General features: G+C 46.0%; 1 protein-coding gene across 1 annotated transcript in view; it reads right to left on the minus strand.

The window, feature by feature from the left end:
- Positions 1-575: 575 nt before the first annotated feature.
- map1sa (microtubule-associated protein 1Sa) overlaps positions 576-18,102 on the minus strand; it is a 73,908-nt gene continuing 56,381 nt past the window's right edge. The window contains exons 3-7 of the mRNA XM_063200741.1: positions 15,818-15,900; positions 11,617-11,757; positions 6,154-9,517; positions 4,260-4,477; positions 576-2,724 (exon numbers count right to left, since the gene is read on the minus strand). Coding sequence (XP_063056811.1) covers positions 2,569-2,724; positions 4,260-4,477; positions 6,154-9,517; positions 11,617-11,757; positions 15,818-15,900 — 3,962 coding nt within the window. The 3' untranslated portion in view covers positions 576-2,568. The remainder of the gene's footprint in view (positions 2,725-4,259; positions 4,478-6,153; positions 9,518-11,616; positions 11,758-15,817; positions 15,901-18,102) is intronic.

An 18,102-nucleotide genomic window follows, 5' to 3' on the forward strand; every position in this document is an offset into this window, starting at 1 on the left:
TACAGGAAGTGTTGGAAAAGAATTACAAAACAATTGTAGTTAGGAGACAACAAAGAAAAAAAACATGGACAATAATTTAAGAAAATAAATAATGAAAGGTCAGAAAAGAAACATGCTTTCATGAAATGTGGTCCGTAGATTATTAAACGTATAATAAATCTAATGGTGACCTGTATAGGACCAGAAATGAATGTCTTTTGGTCGCCTTTTCTAAATATTCTGGAGAGTCTAGAGGTATAGGTGAGCTCAAACATCATCGTGAAATGGATCCAAACCAATTCAACTTGTAGCAGACAATTAAAAAATATAGAATAAAATATAATGGGTGGAACAATAAAACCTATTTAACAGAAAGACAAAAACACACGGACACACACACACACACACACACACACACAAACGTATGTAGACAAATCTAGTGTGAAACACATTGCCGTGACATATTGTGTCAAACTTGAAAGAGGACCATGGAGTGTGAACATACACAGAGAAGATGTGTTGGAGTATGTGACCGACACACACGCGCACACACACACACACACACACACACACACACACACACACACACACACACACACACACGTACGCACGCACGCACGCACGCAGACGCATGCACGCACACCTTACCAAGGCCAAAAAAAATGTATGGTAATTTACATTCCATGAACATCAAATGTGATTGGTGACATTTTCTACATACTGGTCCCCTACCGTGTGCAATAATCATTAATAATAGGCACTATTTCTTTCCCAATCAAAGCGACCAGTGCACACTGCACCAAACCAAATCATACATTTCCCTACGGTTCCACTTACCTCCCCACGGTTCCACTTACTGTTTTGCTCCCAGTGCAACCAAATTCTACTTTACTGTATTTAGTACACAATGCACATTACTTAAAAAACCCACCTTCCAAAGAACAGCAGTGACCAAAGGTATGTAGTGTTAGATATCTGTGTTAGCAGTAGGGCTGTAACGATATTGTATCAAACCGAGAACTATCATACGTCACTATCATACTTTTTATTTTATTTTATAATGTTGGTAAATGTGAAAAAAAAACAAAAAAACAAATGAATTAAAAAAGATATTTCCAGGGGAAAATCCAGGGGTGCATCGAACCGTAGGTCAAAAATTGTCTTACGAACCGGATTGCGAGTGGAGTGTATCGTTACAGACCTAGTTAACAGTCATCACCTCTCTGATATAGGGCTCATCCAGAGCCAAACGGACCATTCTAGAATTCAGGGGCCTATACTAAGAAGCTGGTTCAGGAGTAAACCAGGTTAAGTGAAGAGGTAAATCATCTAATAGAAGAGCCTGGCGTCCTCATTTTGTTAAGAAAATCGTCTTAGTATACCCCTCAGGTGACAGGTGTAACCTGAAAAGGACATGTGGTACTCGGAAATCGGCTTTGCAACACGCCTGCATTGGTCAGCTATTCTACATGTAAACAATAACATCATCTCGTAAATGAAATAAAAAAAGCTGGTCCAATTCATCTGTGCAGTGCACACACAAAGTTGTACACTTCAAAAAAGAAGTCCTTGGCCACAAGCTGAGGGTTATTTTTTGACGACACGTGTCCATTTTAAACATGCATATAAAACGAAGCCCTGTGATAAAGCTCGAGCAACTCTAGCGTCCACCAACTGTGCAAGTGAGAATCTAAAGGGAGGGAAGCGCATACACAAATGCACGCACGCACGCACGCATGCACACACACACACACCTTAATGCTTTAGTAAGTGCTGCTCCCCTGTTTCCAAATCCTCCACTCCTCCTCCTCCTTCTCTTCTGTCCCTGTACTGAAGATTCACAATATGTGTCTTTTTTTTATCTTAATCCACACAAGACCAGAACAAGAGACTTGTCAGAGTTGGAGACCGAGGGGAAAACGGACAGAAATGTGGAGTGGACTCTTCTAGATTGAAATACATACAGGAAATACTCACATGTTTCACTGTGATAACTCGTTATCAGGTCTAATAACAAACACTGCTTTTTAAACGCCTACTGTACGCTGTACGCTAACCACCCAGGCTGAAATCATCTGACCAACTCAGCCAATATATAACGTGTGTGTGTGTGTGTGTGTGTGTGCGTGTGCGTGTGCATGTGTGCGTGTAGCATCATGATTTGTACTCTCCCCCTCGCTGCTCCAGCTTCCCGACATGATATTTCTTCTTCTTTTCTCCCTCCTTCCGTCTTCTGTGTCTTCTTCATCTTCTGAGCAGCATATCAACCTTCTGTAATGGGGGCAACTTGGCGTTTCACTATCCACCACCAGGAGCAGCTATTGTGTTTATATAAAGTCTGAGGACCCCCTGAAAGAGGAAAGAGGACCCCCTGACTGCATCCGATCCGATCTCCAGTCCTCTACACAGGGGGGATGTGTGGAGGTGCTCACGACGCGGCACACGTGGAAGGACATGATACATGGAGTGCAAGGGACTTAGGACCATTTCATTGTTGTCTTTTTTTTTCAAAAAAACATAAAAATGAATCAAAACAACAAAAAATAACCATTGACACTCCAAGACGGCGATGACGCGGCAGCTCAGAACTCAGAACTCCACTTTGCATGCTGGGAAGGTCTCGTCCTGCATGGCCACGGTGCTGTTGCTGCCCAGCACGGTCACGCCCATCTCCCGCTGACGCTCGTGCGTCTCCTGGTACCAGTCGTGCATCGCCAGCGAGTCGAACGTCGGGATCAGAGTCACCTGTGGAGAACAGCACAGCACAGCACAGGTCAGCCATGTTTATATGTCACACAGTACAGCACACAGCAATGTTTATACGGCTCCGTATATTGATATATTGGCTACGTTTACATGATGGTTCATGACATGTTTACATGTCCAATGTTTTCAAGGCGGAATTACGTTTTATTTGGAATTAAAGTGAGTTAATTCGGAATTAAACATCCCATGCAACAGAGGCACAGATTGATGGGTCTAACTTTATGGCATTTGATCATGGCTAGATAGTAAGCTTGTATCAAGTTTCTCCAGCGGGGGGGCGCTTGAAGCGCAGAAGTGGACCAGAGAGAGCAGATAAGAGAGCGGTTCCATTGGCCCATTGTTTCCGGGTTCTATTGTCGCAAGGGGGGGGATCCCCCTTTAGGCAGACCTAGGCAGACCTAAGGACTGTTCTATTCATTCTAGGAGCATTAAGACACGCTCCTTTAGGCAGACCGGAACCTGGTCACATTAGGTGCCCGTGGAAACCTTTTATGTTGGCATATCTCTATATACTTAAAGAATCTCTGAGTGAACTGTGTTCATGGGCAGGGTGATATAAAGGTGGTGTTAAGAACACACACAAAACACAGTGAGAAGCTGCAGCACATTACTACGCACATTATTTGTTTTGTAGAGCACAGTGCATACAAATGCCATGTATTTAAGCCATGACATCTTGCACTGGCTATTTTTCAGGAATTCGTAAGTATAAACAACCCTGCGCTACAAGTATTCAAGGCATTCTATGCCTCAGCGTGCATTCACAAGACCTTTACAAGACACAACCAGTGAAGCAAGGTCACGTATCCTCTGAATTTTTAGCCTTTTTAACCTTGACAAAATACCATAGACATACCACAGCAAGAGGCATTTAGGACTTCAATATGAATGCTGTTATTCTACCATCCGGTGTTAGGTGGTGCTGTATTCCTGATTGAGGCCCGTGCTTCTGCATGCATGTACACAGTGTGTTTGTGTGTGGTGAGTCACCTGTCATCATCATAGTTACTGTATCTATGTAAAGCTGTGACATTATACTGTATCTCTATGTAAAGTTGTGCTGTTATCAATGTAACTAGATCACTATATGCAAAGCTCTGAGATAGTGAGGCCTCACCTTTGCCCTCCGCTATATCTTATGAGCGAAAAGTGCCATTTACAGAGGGTCCTGCTCTTTCTTGTGTGAGAGTGTGTGTACATGCACATCTGACCAGGCTGTGTGTGTGTGTGTGTGTGTGTGTGTGTGTGTGTGTGTGTGTGTGTGTGTGTGTGTGTGTGTGTGTGTGTGTGTGTTTATGCGTGCGTGTGTGTGTGTCTAGTGTGGTGTGTGTCATTATGTCTGGCCGTGTGTGTGTGTGCCTGTGTGTGTGTGTGTACCTGTACGTCTGGCCATGCTGCCTTGGCGTCCAGCAGAGCGTCTAGTGGTGTGTGTGTGTGTGTGTGTGTGTGTGTGTGTGTGTGTGTGTGTGTGTGTGTGTGTGTGTGTGTGTGTGTGTGTGTGTGTGTGTGTGTACCTGTACATCGGGCCATGCTGCCTTGCCCTCCAACAGGGCGTCTAGTGTGCTCCTCATGACGCTCTCCTTGAGGGGGTCGTCGCCGCTGACGATGTAGCAGGAAGAGCGCAGGCGTCGGAAGAGCTCCACGTCCACCGAGGAGGCGGCCGGCCCCGACGGCAGGTAGGCCAGCTCCAGGTATACGGGACCCGCAGACGATGACTTCACACCCGCAGAGCCTGAGCAGAGGAGGAGGAGAACGTAGTCAGAGATTCTTTAAGTGTATAGAGATATGCCAATGTAACAGGTTGCTATGGGCACCTAACATGACCAGGTTCCGGTCTGCCTAAAGGGGCGTTTCATAATACTCCTAGCATTGAATAGAACAGTCCTTAGGTCTGCTTAGGTCTGCCTAAAGGGGGATTCCCCCACCCCCCTCCCCCTTGCAATAATAGAACCTGGAAACAATGGTCCAATGGAACCTCTCTCTTATCTACTCTCTCTGACGTAGTTGCAGTCAGCAGGGCTGTAGTACTCGAGTACGGACTTGGACTTGAGTCCGGGTCAAGTCTGTTTTTCAATTGACTTGGACTTGACTTTGACTTGTCTTAGACTCAGACACAAGTATTACCAAATATCCCTTTTATTTGATTTGCTCAAGTCTGTCTTTGTCATTGTATGGCCATTGTATGTATATTCTAAATCAGAGTTTTAAACCAATAACATACGAGTTTATCTTCAAATGCATGGCATATAATTTACTTTCAACATAAATAACATTAACACTGACTGATGTGTGACTTGACTTAGGACTCGAGACAAGACCAGCTGACAACTTCAAACTCAGCTGACGACTTCAAACTTGCAGAGCTCAAGGAGAATAATGGAGTAATGTTCAGTATCCCAAACTCAATTATTCAACTCGAGGTGAGGTTGGAAATAAGCACATATCCTGTAATTGTTGTGAATGTTGCTTGAATAATGTCTACCATGTTTTATTTATGATAATATCTATGATGTTTTATTCACGATACAGCATCATCCTGTTGTAAAGCCAAATAAATTATGAGTGTAAATGTAAAAGTCAAGCTCCAGCTCTGCTGATGTTATTCTTTTTTTTTGCTACAGCTGCAGTGCCAATGTCATATTTATACAGTAGAATGTCTGCTGACTATATATAATGCTTCGTCCTATTATAGTTGGCCTAAGGTGCTGTTTCCACGTAGCAGTATACTTTTATATGTGGGTATTTTTTTCTCCTTGTTAGGTGGAAACGCAACATGGGGATAAAAATAAATACTCCATTGAAACAACTGCATTTTAGCCCCCTAAATAGGATATTATTAAAGCCTGCTTTTTTATAAGCTACTTGGAAACGGAAGGCCAAAACCAATGTTACCAGGAGAAAAAAATATCCAGATTTTAAAATATCCTGCTACGTGGAAACAGCTCCTAAATGCCAAGCCGTCCTCCTTATTCTCTTTGGAATGTTTTCATATTGCACTGCCAGCCCCACTTCATTTACATTACTTAAAATGATTGTCACAATCGAGAATATAATGTTATTCTGAAAGCAAAGCATTGATCCTCCTTTTTATGGCAATGCAATCAGCTTATTAGCTAGGCAGAGTTTGCTTAATTTCTATTCTAATATCTTCCACACACCACACTCTTACTTACACTAGAATATATTAAACTCAGCTTCTTCTTCTTCTTCTCCCTTTTTATTAAGTCACTTCAGGGTTAGACAGACGTTTTGCTACAAGAGCCTCCATCAGTGTAACACTAATGAATGCTCTTGTCGCCGAAAGTCTGTCTAACCCTTCAGTGAATTCATTTTTTAAAAAGACATAAAAGAAGCTGAGCGCGATCTATTCCCTACATTTCTATTCTACTACCTGTGAGAGTACAGTACCTGTGGTGGATGGCTTTGCGGTGGACGGGCGTGACCCTCCCACAGTGCTGCCACGTGACGCGGGCCTGGTGTCCAGATTAGAGGTGGCCTTCAGCGTCCCACTACCCCCTGTCCCCAAGCTGCCCTTGGCTTTGCCAGCAGCTGCCGTCGCAGTGCTGTTCATCGACAGCCTCTGGGTGGCGCTAGCGGGCTTCTTTGCTTTGGCAGCGGCTGCAGCGGTGCTCTTCCTGGCCTGGGCAGCGTCTGCGTCTGGGTCGGCCATGCACGTGCCAGGCTGCGGGGGCAGGGGCGGCAGGTCCTTCATGGGGGCGGGAGGGGGGTCTGGGGAGGACAGCTGGCTCTTGTGCTGCTGGGAGGGGTGGTGGTGGTGGTGGTGGTGATCGTGTGGCTGCTGGGGAGGGAAGATGTCACCGGACTCCTCGTCCTCGTCTGAGTCGAGCGCGCCGTCCTCGCTGATGGAGGGACAATCCCCGGTAGCCGGCGGGACGTCCGAGTCGGTGGCCGTGGGGAGGGACTCGCTGACGGAGGTCGGGGGAGTGTCCTTGTCCTTGTCCTGGCTGCTATGAGGAGGGAGCTGCTCGAGGTTGTTATTGCAGCATAAGGGCTTAGCCAGCTCCTGCGACAGGTCGCTCTCCTCCTCCGAGATGTCGGGGTGACCGGGCGTCAGGCCCTGCACCACCTGGCCCTCGGGTGACTTGTGGTGCTGGAACTCGCAGGGCGAGACCAGGCACAGGTCTACGTCGTGAGGAGGGATGTCTAGAATCAGCCCCTGGACGCCAGGCGCGCGGTCATCAGACCCGTCTCCCGTTGCAGCGCGCATGCTGTTATGGCAAGCCTTCAGGGGCAGCGACATGCCCCCTTTCCCGCTTTCCGTGTCCGCCGCCAGGTGGCCGTTGGAAAACGTCCTGTCCCCCGTGTCCGATCTGGGGGAATCACAGGCCAGCGGGTAGCCCTGCTCGAACGAGATGGACAGCGAGTCGTCCACCTCCGTGGAATGCGGCGAGCCGACCTCCGCAGGCAGGGAGGTGAAGGAGGGCCCGCTGTCGGCCATCATGTTGAAGGAGCTGAGCGACAGGAAGCTTGTGGACTGCTTGTCCTGCGAGGAGGTGGAGTTGTTCTCCAGGTTGCTCCGCGAGCACCCGGCGTCGGACGTCTTGGAGCCCAGGACGTGGCTGTCCTCCAGGCTGAGGCTGGCCACCTTGCCGCCCAGACTGCTGTCCTCACCGGAGTTGTGGCCTTCGTCATCTTCAGGCGACTGGTGGAAAGGCGTGTGTCCGGCGCTGTTCTGTCCCGAGCCCGGCGGGGACACCATCTCCAGTGTTTTCTCCTCTGAGCTTAAACAACCGTCCTCGGGGCCGTTCCTCGTCGGCGTCAGGTCAAAGTTGACGCTGCGTTCGCTCTTCGGGGTCTTTTCCAGAGGTGAGGAGGGATCCACACCTTGGCCAGGAGGGGGCAGTGAGTCCATGCCTCTATCTGCACCATGGCCGCCTGCCCCAACACCGTTCACTTTACTTGGCCCCTTGCCTTCCTTCCTTGTCGTCGAAGTGTTCCCTGAACTTTGCTCATTTTCCAATTTCAACTTCTCAAACTCTTCGGTCATGTCTTCAGGAGTGGACATTTTGGAGCGATCACCTTCTGAGGATGCGGGTGCCTTAGAGGGTGCCGCCGGATCTTTCTTTTCCACCTTCGTCTTGGCCCCCTTGCTTGCCAAGTCTTTCTTCAGAGCACTGGGGTCCTTTTTCAGTGTTCCGTTCTTGACGGCAGTTTTCTTGGTGTCGGCAGGTGCAGCAGTTGCACCCGAGGAGACCTTTTTGATGTCCTTACTTGTGGCTTTGACTGGCTTCTTGTCTTCTGGTTTGACTTCTTTCTTAACTTCTGGCTTGACCTCCTTCTTCACTTCCTTCTTTACTTCAGGTTTCAAGTCTTTCTTTGGTTTCAAACTAAGATCCTTCTTGACCACCTCTTTCTTCTTCTCCACGCTCTCCTCTTTCTTGGCAATGGTTGTCATTGGCTTATCTTCTTTCTTGCGCACTTCTTTCTTGTCGTCTTTCACAGGCTCCTTCTTCAACAGAGACTTTTCTACTTTGGGCTGCTTCAATTTCGAGTCGCTGTCTTTTGGCTTCGTTTTGTCATCTTCTTTCCCATCCTTCGGTGACGTTTCACCTGCGGGTTTGCTTTTGGCCTTGGCGTCCGGCTTTTTCACCGCGTCACTACGTGCTAATTTGTCCTTTGCAGTAGAGGCACTTGCGGGTCTCGTTTCCCTGGGCAGGGACTTGAGGCTTTCTTTGCTTTCAGCTCGCTTTGGCTGCTTGTCTGACTTGGCCGTTTCAAGGTCCTTCAGACTCACGACGGGGTGTTTGAGGAAGTCCAGGTGCTTCAGCTTCTCGAACCCTTCCAGGATTTTGCTCTGGGGTGTGCACCCGGGGAACAGGACCCGAATGATCTTCTCCAGGGGGCTGGCAGGATGCCACACCAGAAGCGCACAGATGGACACAAGGCATGGCAACGGCAGCTCAGACCCCTTCACGTTGGCACCGTTGTTTGGCCAGGACTGCATGAGGGCCTCGAGGTCTTTGCTCCCCTTGACAGGGTTTAACACGTACAGCTCCAGCCGGCCCACACCCATCTTCTGGAAGAGGATAACCGGCTCGATGGTCGGGCCGTTGGGGCGAGAGAGAGACTCAGGAGTGATGGACAACTTTTCCAGGTGCCGCAAGGCAAGCGCTGCCTGGTCACACGCTCTGAGCACTTTGGGATCGCTCTGGAGTGTCTTCAGCCTGTCCGGAGCGTTCAGGAAAACCACACCTACTTCAGGAGAGATGAGGTTCTTAACCCAGTCCTCGTTGTTCTGCTGAGAGCCACCATTCTGCTCTTCCTCAAGCTCGGCGGCTTTTCTCTGGAGCAGGCTGTTCACCCCGGGCAGGTTGTCTACTCCGATGTGGGTGAGCAGCACCGAGTCCACCCGGTCCAAGTGCCGGACCAACTTCCAGAAGCACGAGCGGGAGTCCGAGCCTCCGTTCACCAGAACGTTAAATCCGTTCACGGCGAAGAAGGCCGAGTCGCCTCTCCCGCCGGGGAACACGTAGCAACACGGGCGCGAGAGCTTCAGGAAGCCCACTGTGCTGGGAGGCTCCAGGAGCTCGAACGGGGACTGTGGCTCCAGCGTTTCGGAGAGGTACTCTGTGAACTCCTGCAGGCCCTCCATCTCAGGCAGTGTGTTGTCGGCTGGGTTGACCTTGATCTGGATGAAGTCCTGTAGGTTGTGCTTCTCCAGCATGCAGCTCTTCCACGTCCCCGTGCTGGGACAGCTCAAGGTCAACGAGGCTTTATGTGTCGGGTCTGCAGAGCTCAGGAGCTCACCGATCTGAAAACCAAGAGAAATTATATTTAGAGTCCAACATCAGCATATACAGTGCCCTCCATAATTATTGGCACCCCTGGTTGAGATGTGTTAAAAGCCTTAAAATAAATTCAGTGTTTATTGCAGAAGAATACTGTTACACTGAAAATTGTAGGAAAATGTAGCCTTCAACTCAAATGAATTGTAAGAAAATAAAAAAAAATCCCTGACTAAAAAATAATTATTTTTCATTAAATCACCTGTTCCACAATTATTGGCACCCTTAACAATTCCCAGGAAATAAATATAATTGAAGCATTTCTTTCATTTCTACAGTAGTTTACAAAGTTTACCAGAGTATGTAGGAACATTTAATTAGTAATTCATCACTTCCTGTTTCCCTGGGGTATAAATATGATGTGACACCGAGGCCATTTCTCTTATCCACTCTTAAACATGGGAAAGACAAAGGAACACAGCATACAAGTGAGGCAGATGTGCGTCGACCTTCACAGGTCAGGCAGAGGCTACAAGAAGATTGCCACTCAACTGCAGCTGCCCATATCCACTGTGAGAGGAATAATTAAGAAGTTCAAAACAACTGGAACAGTGGTAAACAAGCCTGGACGAGGACCCAAGTTTATTTTGCCACCACGCACAGTGAGGAGGATGGTAAGAGAAATCAAAAGATCTCCAAAGCTCACTGTTACAGAATTACACCAAATGGTAGCATCCTGGGGTCACAAAGTCTCCAAATCAACCATCAGGCGCTGTCTACACGCCAACAAGCTGTTAGGGAGGCATGCACGGAGAAAACCTTTCCTCACTCACAATCATAAACGCAAGCGTCTGGAGTTCGCCAAGCGGTATTGGGGCTTCAACTGGGACCGTGTGCTTTGGTCAGATGAGACCAAGATTGAGCTTTTTGGCAACAAACACTCTAAGTGGGTCTGGCGTCCCACGAAAGATGCGCATGCTGAAAAGCACCTCATACCCACTGTGAAGTATGGGGGTGGGTCAGTGATGCTGTGGGGCTGTTTCGCTTCCAAAGGCCCTGGGAACCTTGTTAGGGTGCATGGCATCATGAATGCTTTGAAATACCAGGACATTTTAAATCAAAATCTGTTGCCCTCTGCCCGAAAGCTGAAGCTGGGTCGTCACTGGGTCTTTCAGCAAGACAATGACCCTAAACATATGGCCAAATCTACACAGAAATGGTTCACCAGACACAAAATCAAGCTCCTCCCATGGCCATCTCAGTCCCCTGACCTCAACCCCATTGAGAACCTGTGGGGTGAGCTGAAGAGGAGAGTACAGAGGAGAGGACCCAGGTCTCTGGATGATTTAGAGAGATTCTGCAAAGAGGAATGGCTGAAGATCCCTCTTTCTGTCTTTTCCCATCTTGTGAAACATTATAGGAGAAGATTAGGTGCTGTTTTGTTGGCAAAAGGGGGTTGTACAAAATATTAACACCAGGGGTGCTAATAATTGTGACACACATTATTTGATGTCAAATAATTATTTCTTTATGTGTGATTTTTTCCCCACTGAATAAATGCACTTGTATTGAAGGTTGGATTTTTCTCTTTTTTTCCATTAAGGTCCCATATTATTTAGAAAAAAAATAAAATAATTGGAAGCTAAAAAACACATCTCAACCAGGGGTGCCAATAATTATGGAGGGCACTGTAATAGATATCATGCAATATAACGTAATGAAATGTGATATAATATAATATAATATAATATAATATAATATAATATAATATAATATAATATAATACATCATATCATATATAATGTCAAATAATATAATAATGTAATGTAATACAACACAACACAACACAACATAATATAATATAATAACAATTAAATGTATTATGTAATACATACTGATCCCTGAAATAGTTTTTCTTTAACATTCTAAAAACACTTTCCAAGGACGTTACATTACACTCCTCTTACATGGCATTGTCCAGGACAACATTCTTCATTCTACAATTCCAAGCACCCAGCCTGTCTCAGGGCTAACACATTGGAGACTAGATTGCCTACTAGACATAGACACAACAATGAACAACAACATTGCCAAACAGAAAAAAAAGATTAAATGAGTCAGACACCTCTTCGTCTGCGAATATCTGGATGAAGTCATCGAGAGAGAAGCTTCCGGTCTGAAGCACCAGGTCCCCGGTCCGCTCCACACACTGCCCTGCTAGAACCAGCAGCTTGTGGCGGGAATCATCCGAGATCAGCCGTCGAACCTGGCACAGGAAGTGATGTCATGACATGTTACACAGTAAGTAAAGTTATGACATGTTGGTTAATTGATGACATGCTACACAAAATATCTAATTGATGACTTGCTAGAGGAGTAGAGTTGAGTAGACTATCATTTATAAACCCAGAGGTGTCACACAAGGAGTTCAGTGATGACACATGCTACACAGGAATGTTACTGTACAGAGGGAAGTCTATTCGGTTTAATGGTTGAAATGGCTTCCAGTTGTAATTCTTTACTGATTATGCCAAACCAAGGTCTGTGTCAACATTCCACAAGGAGCAAGAAACTACAAATTATAGTTTGAGTTTGGCCCATTCGCCTTTTCCCTTCACGGTGGATTAAAATATCACATGGATTGGTTCGTTTTCAGTGCAAGCAGACCATATATAACCACACACAAATGTTTTAGTCTTGCCAAGGGACAGACCACAAATTACTCAAAAGTCCTCCGAAATAAATGTTTTTTCAAAAGTATAATGTGAGCAGCGGACCGATCGCCTACATGCAAACTGTTTGTGCACAGGAAATCACATACGGTCTCCGTACCAAGTGATCCAATTATAAACAAGGCCGACAGGCGAACAACCCCCCCCCCCCCCCCCCGGAGGATGTGCTTTTTGTTTATTGGTCATATTGCCCATGGAAACTCCAACTAATGTGGCAGGCAGCGAAATGACGAGACAAGGCTTTATTTTTTGCAGTTTAGGCTATAATTAGACCATCATGCTTGGTTTTGGAAAAGGACCATCTAATTTCAAATTTCACATAGATCTAGTAGGCTACATTACAAATTACCAGACATTATTTGTAGGTTATTTATCAACCTTTAGTATCACGCCGTTTCAGCATCATGTGCGGGAAAGAATCTAAACATCGCCAAATAATAAATAAATAAATAAATAAATAAATAAAACCGTTTGGGTGAATCATGCGCTTATGGGTACACCGTATGTCAAATGGCCCATCTGTCTACTTGTAGTTCCAGCACCATGTTTCAGTGCGCAGCGCACACTGACAACTAACTGAAACGTAGTGGCAGAATGTTTACAAACTCGCTGGGAATATTACATACTCTACTCGTACATACTCTAGTCTTCTGAGCCCGAGTTTGTGGACTGGAGAAATGCGGAGAACAATGAATGTTATGAAAGAAAAAAAGCTAACCAAAGGTTACAGGTCCACGTTTAGAGGAAGATCTGTATGCGCTGCTGGTCGCCTGTCAACTAATTAAGGTTCCATGTCGTGGAGCGTTACGCAATGCAGACGCCCCTCTATCCGAGCACAAACATCTGCGTCAAATACTGCCTGCCGACTTCTAAATCGTTCATTTCCCCGTGTTTCTGATGAACCAAAATAGCTGAGCACAACGCGACACTATCACACACAACATGATAAAGTCCCCTTCACGTTTGACATCCTCATCCCCCGTCGCACCCCCTCACGGCCCCTCAGGATGCGCCCCCCCGGCCCCCACTTTGAGAACCACTGAGCTGCAAGCGTACCGTTTTCCCACCTCAGGATATACAGTGTACAGTAGCATAGTGCTCATGGTGGCCAGGCCAGTAACCTTAAACATGTCGCACGACACCAAATAAGGAAGCAGAGAGGGAATGCTGCATGTGAGGAGATGGAGCTGAGCCGTAGTAGAGGGACAAGTGGCTACTCTTCCTAAAGTAGTGTTTCTTAACGGGGGCACTACAGTCCCCTAGGGGGGCGTTGAGAAGGATACAGCTGATTGGGGCCAGGGCTTAGTTCCCATTGGGGGGCAATAGTCAATTTTATTTTTCAATACTAAGGGGGGCGTTGACAGGCTTATGGTGAGGTCAAGGGGGCGTTGGGATGCTTGCGATGAGGCCAAGGGGGCATTCGTTCAAAAAAGGTTGAGGACCACTGGTCTAAAGGACAACGAATAACTCAAATGAAGAACCATCCCAGAGTCATTAGAGAACGTGCACTACAGATGCAGACTAGCTGACTTCCTGAAACGCATGCCGCTGGGCACGTCATGAAAGCAACAGGAGGGCCCCGACAGGGCCGTTGACAGCTTTGGCAGCTGGGCCCTGGACAAAACCATATGAAAGACCCCTTCACTCAATACATAGAATGTAATGGGAGCCGGATTCTGGGCCCCACCTCTCCCTGGTGCCACTACTTTGGATTTTTGCTTAGGGCCCCCTCTAACTGTAGAATCGCCGTAGAATAGTATGGGTGCAAAAATTCAAACCCATAAAACTCATGGAAAGTCTTAACTTTCCATACTCTTCTATTCCTACTTCCATTTTCCCCTTTGAACTGGCCCCAGATGTCAGAGGCCACAGAGGAGTTTGCAGCACGCGACATGACCGCAGAGTTAGCAGAAGTCTAAAGGGACACTGTGCAGGAAATAGTCAAAAAAGGTACTGCAACTATGCTGCTCATTGAAACTGGGCTGCCTATTGCCAAATATGATCTTTACATGAAAGTTTACTAAGTAATAAACAAATAATAGTTTGGTCCAAGTACAGTCATTTTTGCAGCTAAAAATGGCTATTTTTGGAAATTCAAAATGGCGGACCATGGAGAAGATCCCCCTTTTGATGTATGAAAAGTGCAATTTTTCCAATCATAATGAATACTTAGAATTTGATGCTGGTGGTAAGTATTCATGAAAAAGGTAACATTAGTGAATGGGGAGCATGAATTCTGGAAATAAACAACTAAAAATCTCACACAGTGTCCCTTTAAAAGAAGCTTTCATGTAGCCATTTTTTTCTGAGGGGTTTTTCACCTCTCCCTGTTGACCCCTTTGTCCCCCTGCTGTCGGCTTCCCTGGCCCCAGATGTCAGAGTTTGCAGCACGCGACATGACCGCAGAGTTAGCAGTGGTTTCAGAGATTTTTTTATGTAGTATTTATGTACGGTAGTATTTTTTTTTGTTTTTGTTGAAATGGTGCATTTGTTAAAGAGGCTGTCAACCCAAAGTTATCAAATCCAACTTGCTATCATACAGTAACAGTACATAAAAATACCCCAGAGACACATAGGTTTCAGGAAAATGTAGTAAGAATATGCCCCCCAAATGGTACCGACAATTTGGTCCTTGGCTGACGGACAAAGTAGTGTACCCTCACTAGGTGCAGGTGGCCTCAACATCAACCAGTCCTCTCATTACAGTTCATCTGCTGCGTAAGACAGTTCGGTTTTGTAGAGACGTACTGTATGAAAGCAGCGAAGGACAGCATTCTTCTCCCACACGGGGCGAATAAACAAAGACAAAATCTGAAGAGTGCTGTCCTTCACTCCCTTCATTCATTATGGTCTACCTAGTATGTGTCAGAATCATTAGGTGATAGTGTGAGCGCGTCTCCTCCATTTTGTTTTAGAGACAAACTGTACCAGTGGAAGGGCTCAAGGCAGGGTCAGGAGGAGGACACAAGTATGGGTGGAAAAATGCAAACCCATACAACTCGTGTAAAATCTTTACTTTCCATACTCTTCTATTCCCACTTGCATTTTCCAAAGATTGTTTCTGAGAAAATAGGCTTTGGGCTTGACATGCCACCCTGGCTTAATGCTATAAAGACTTTGATGTAATAATGCACATTTTGTTTGTGTGCAAAGTTGATTCATTTTCATAATACATTTCCATTGGCGATTTTCTTTTTAAATCAGCACTCAATCTTAATCACTAATGCTGTTTTCAGAACGGACAGAGTGGTGCGGGTGCCTGTTCACACCAGTTACGCCTGGAACCAAAGTGCTCAACGATTTTTGAACTCTTTTGTAAGTTTGAGATTAGGTGTAGGATCTGGCACTGGCAGTGGCATTGGCGGTCGGCCTAAACACGTCATACTGTATGAGATGTTCAGCACTGCATTTCTCAAAGCGTAGTTGTTAGCCAGATAGCAACTTGGGAAGTTGGAAATTGGGATTCCAATGGGAAATTGCATTGCAAACAACGAAGTAGCTAACATAGCTAGCAACTATGGTGTTGAGAAATGCACCCCTGAATCAGTAGTTCTCCGTTTGATAGCAGTTCAGAAGAGAAAAGTGGGAGCTCACCTCTGAGGAGACCAGGGCATGTGATGGACTGACCAGCACCCGAGTGTCCAGCACCTCTCCACAGTGCTGCAGGGTCCTCTGGCCTACACACCAACCAGGAGCAGAGAGACACACAAGAGAAGACACATTATTACCATGTCACAATTGTAGAAAAAAACTAGTACTACTACTACTTATTACATCCATAACAGTACCTCTACTCCTACTTGATTCATCTCCTCTTGAAAGTGAGAAGAACACACCAAAAAAACGTCATGGGGGAAATTATTCATGTAGCTTACTGTATATGATGATAAAGGGTTACATTTCAGTGTGTTTTATGACAATGTTCTTTCTGTAGGCCACTACAACAACCGCTAAGAAACTGTTGCTAAGTCACTAGCTAATAACAGCAACCAGTGACCACAGTAGACAATGCACTGTAACCACAATAGACAATGCTAATCCACTGTGCACAAACGAGATGGAGTTGTAGCCCATACAACAAAGGCCAACCTAAGTGGATCAGAAATGATCTGGCCAAACCATACGTCAAGAAATCCCCCTTTAAACACCTTACACTAAACCAATTGCAACATTCAAACGCGGACACACACACACACACACACACACACTCTCACTCTCTCTCTCAATTTTATTTGTTAAGCACATTTTATACACAGAATCAGCTCAATGTGCCTCACAAAAAAGTAAAGCATCAGAACAAAGCAAATGAAATAGAAACAGGCATCACAATGACAAAATGGGAAAGGACAAAGAAAGGAATAAGGAAAGCATGAAATAATAAAAAAGAAAGCAATAGATCAATAATTAAAATCAAAGAAAGTTCAAACATTAAAATCAAAAGTTAATCATTTGGAATTGCTAAGGGAAAGCATCTGAGAACAGCTTTGTCTTGAGTCTGGATTTAAAACTGCCAACAGTGGGAGCATTTTTTTTTTACATCTTCTGGAAGCTGGATCCAAAGCTTTGCAGTGTAGCAGTTAAAGGCTTCCTCACCACAGCACTTTGTTTTGACATTTGGTATTGCCAGCAAGCTTTTCTCCATTGATCTCAGTGACCTATGCAGTAGGCTACATGAACTCAAAAGTTCCAATAAGTTTCATTCTAAAAGTTCGGAATGATTGATTGACTAATCTTTGAGAGTCATTCCCAGCAGTGACGGGTACCACACACAATCCCCCTTCCCCAAACACCATTTTAGAGGAAGTGTGTGCAAAATCAGAAGCAATCTGTTTGAATGTGGATAAGAAATATGAACAAAAAAAAAACACTAAAAAAAAACTAGGCAAGCAGTCATGGGCCTTCAGTGAGCACAAGAGCTGTATTCACTTGAAGACCCATGAGATGTGTGTCAAAAGGAGTCAATACAATCCTTGTGATTCACACTTAGCACCGGAGTCACATGTATCAGGGCCACAGAAACACGCACACACACAGAGATACAAATACACATGCAGGCACACACAGTACCACACACGCACACGCACACGTACACGCACACACATGCGCACACACACACACACGCACACGCACACGCACACGCACATGCATACACACTTGAATGTCCTCCTCAAACCTCCTATTGATAACTGCCTCGCTGAGCTAATTACAGAGGGAAACAAACTGTGGAATTCAAGAGCAGAGGAGACGAGGAACAGCCACTGCAGAACAGAACAGTCCCTGAGCCTCCATTTGGAACTTTCGCCTGCCTTACTAGGCTGTAGGGGCCACAGTAGGTCATATCAGCGCATTATTGTCACATGCGTTTGATCATCAAGCATTTGTCGATGATCATGGCAACCCTTGAAACCCTTTCAATCAAAAAGGTATATTTTGTCTTGCAGGGGCTGGTGCTTAAGCACCACCTCCCCCTACTGTATCTATGCATGCCTGTGACGTCAGCAGTGGGCAAACAGAAGCCACAGCTTTTTCAGCCATTATATGTCCATGTTGCACTTGACCCCGGGGTGAAGCCATTAATGGCAGACCAGGAGGGTCACAGTAGAGTGGAGTAGAGTAACTGGCAGATTACAGCACTGGGGAGGCGGGCGGGTGACTGGGGAGAGGGGCCAGTTGACTGGTGGGTGATTGGACCAATCGGATGAGCCCTTACTGCAGGGTCAGATGTGTCCAGGATGGTCAACAGGAAAAAAGGGTCCTGCTAAGTCCACATGTGAAAACAGCTCCTGCTGATCTCCCCTCCTCCTGTACACATTACAGTACACATACAAAGCCATTACCAGGCCAACACACCGCCGGCGACAAGATTAAGCGCGAGAGAA

This window comes from Engraulis encrasicolus, chromosome 6, assembly GCF_034702125.1.
Source record: "Engraulis encrasicolus isolate BLACKSEA-1 chromosome 6, IST_EnEncr_1.0, whole genome shotgun sequence".
In the NCBI taxonomy this organism is placed as follows: Eukaryota; Metazoa; Chordata; class Actinopteri; order Clupeiformes; family Engraulidae; genus Engraulis; species Engraulis encrasicolus.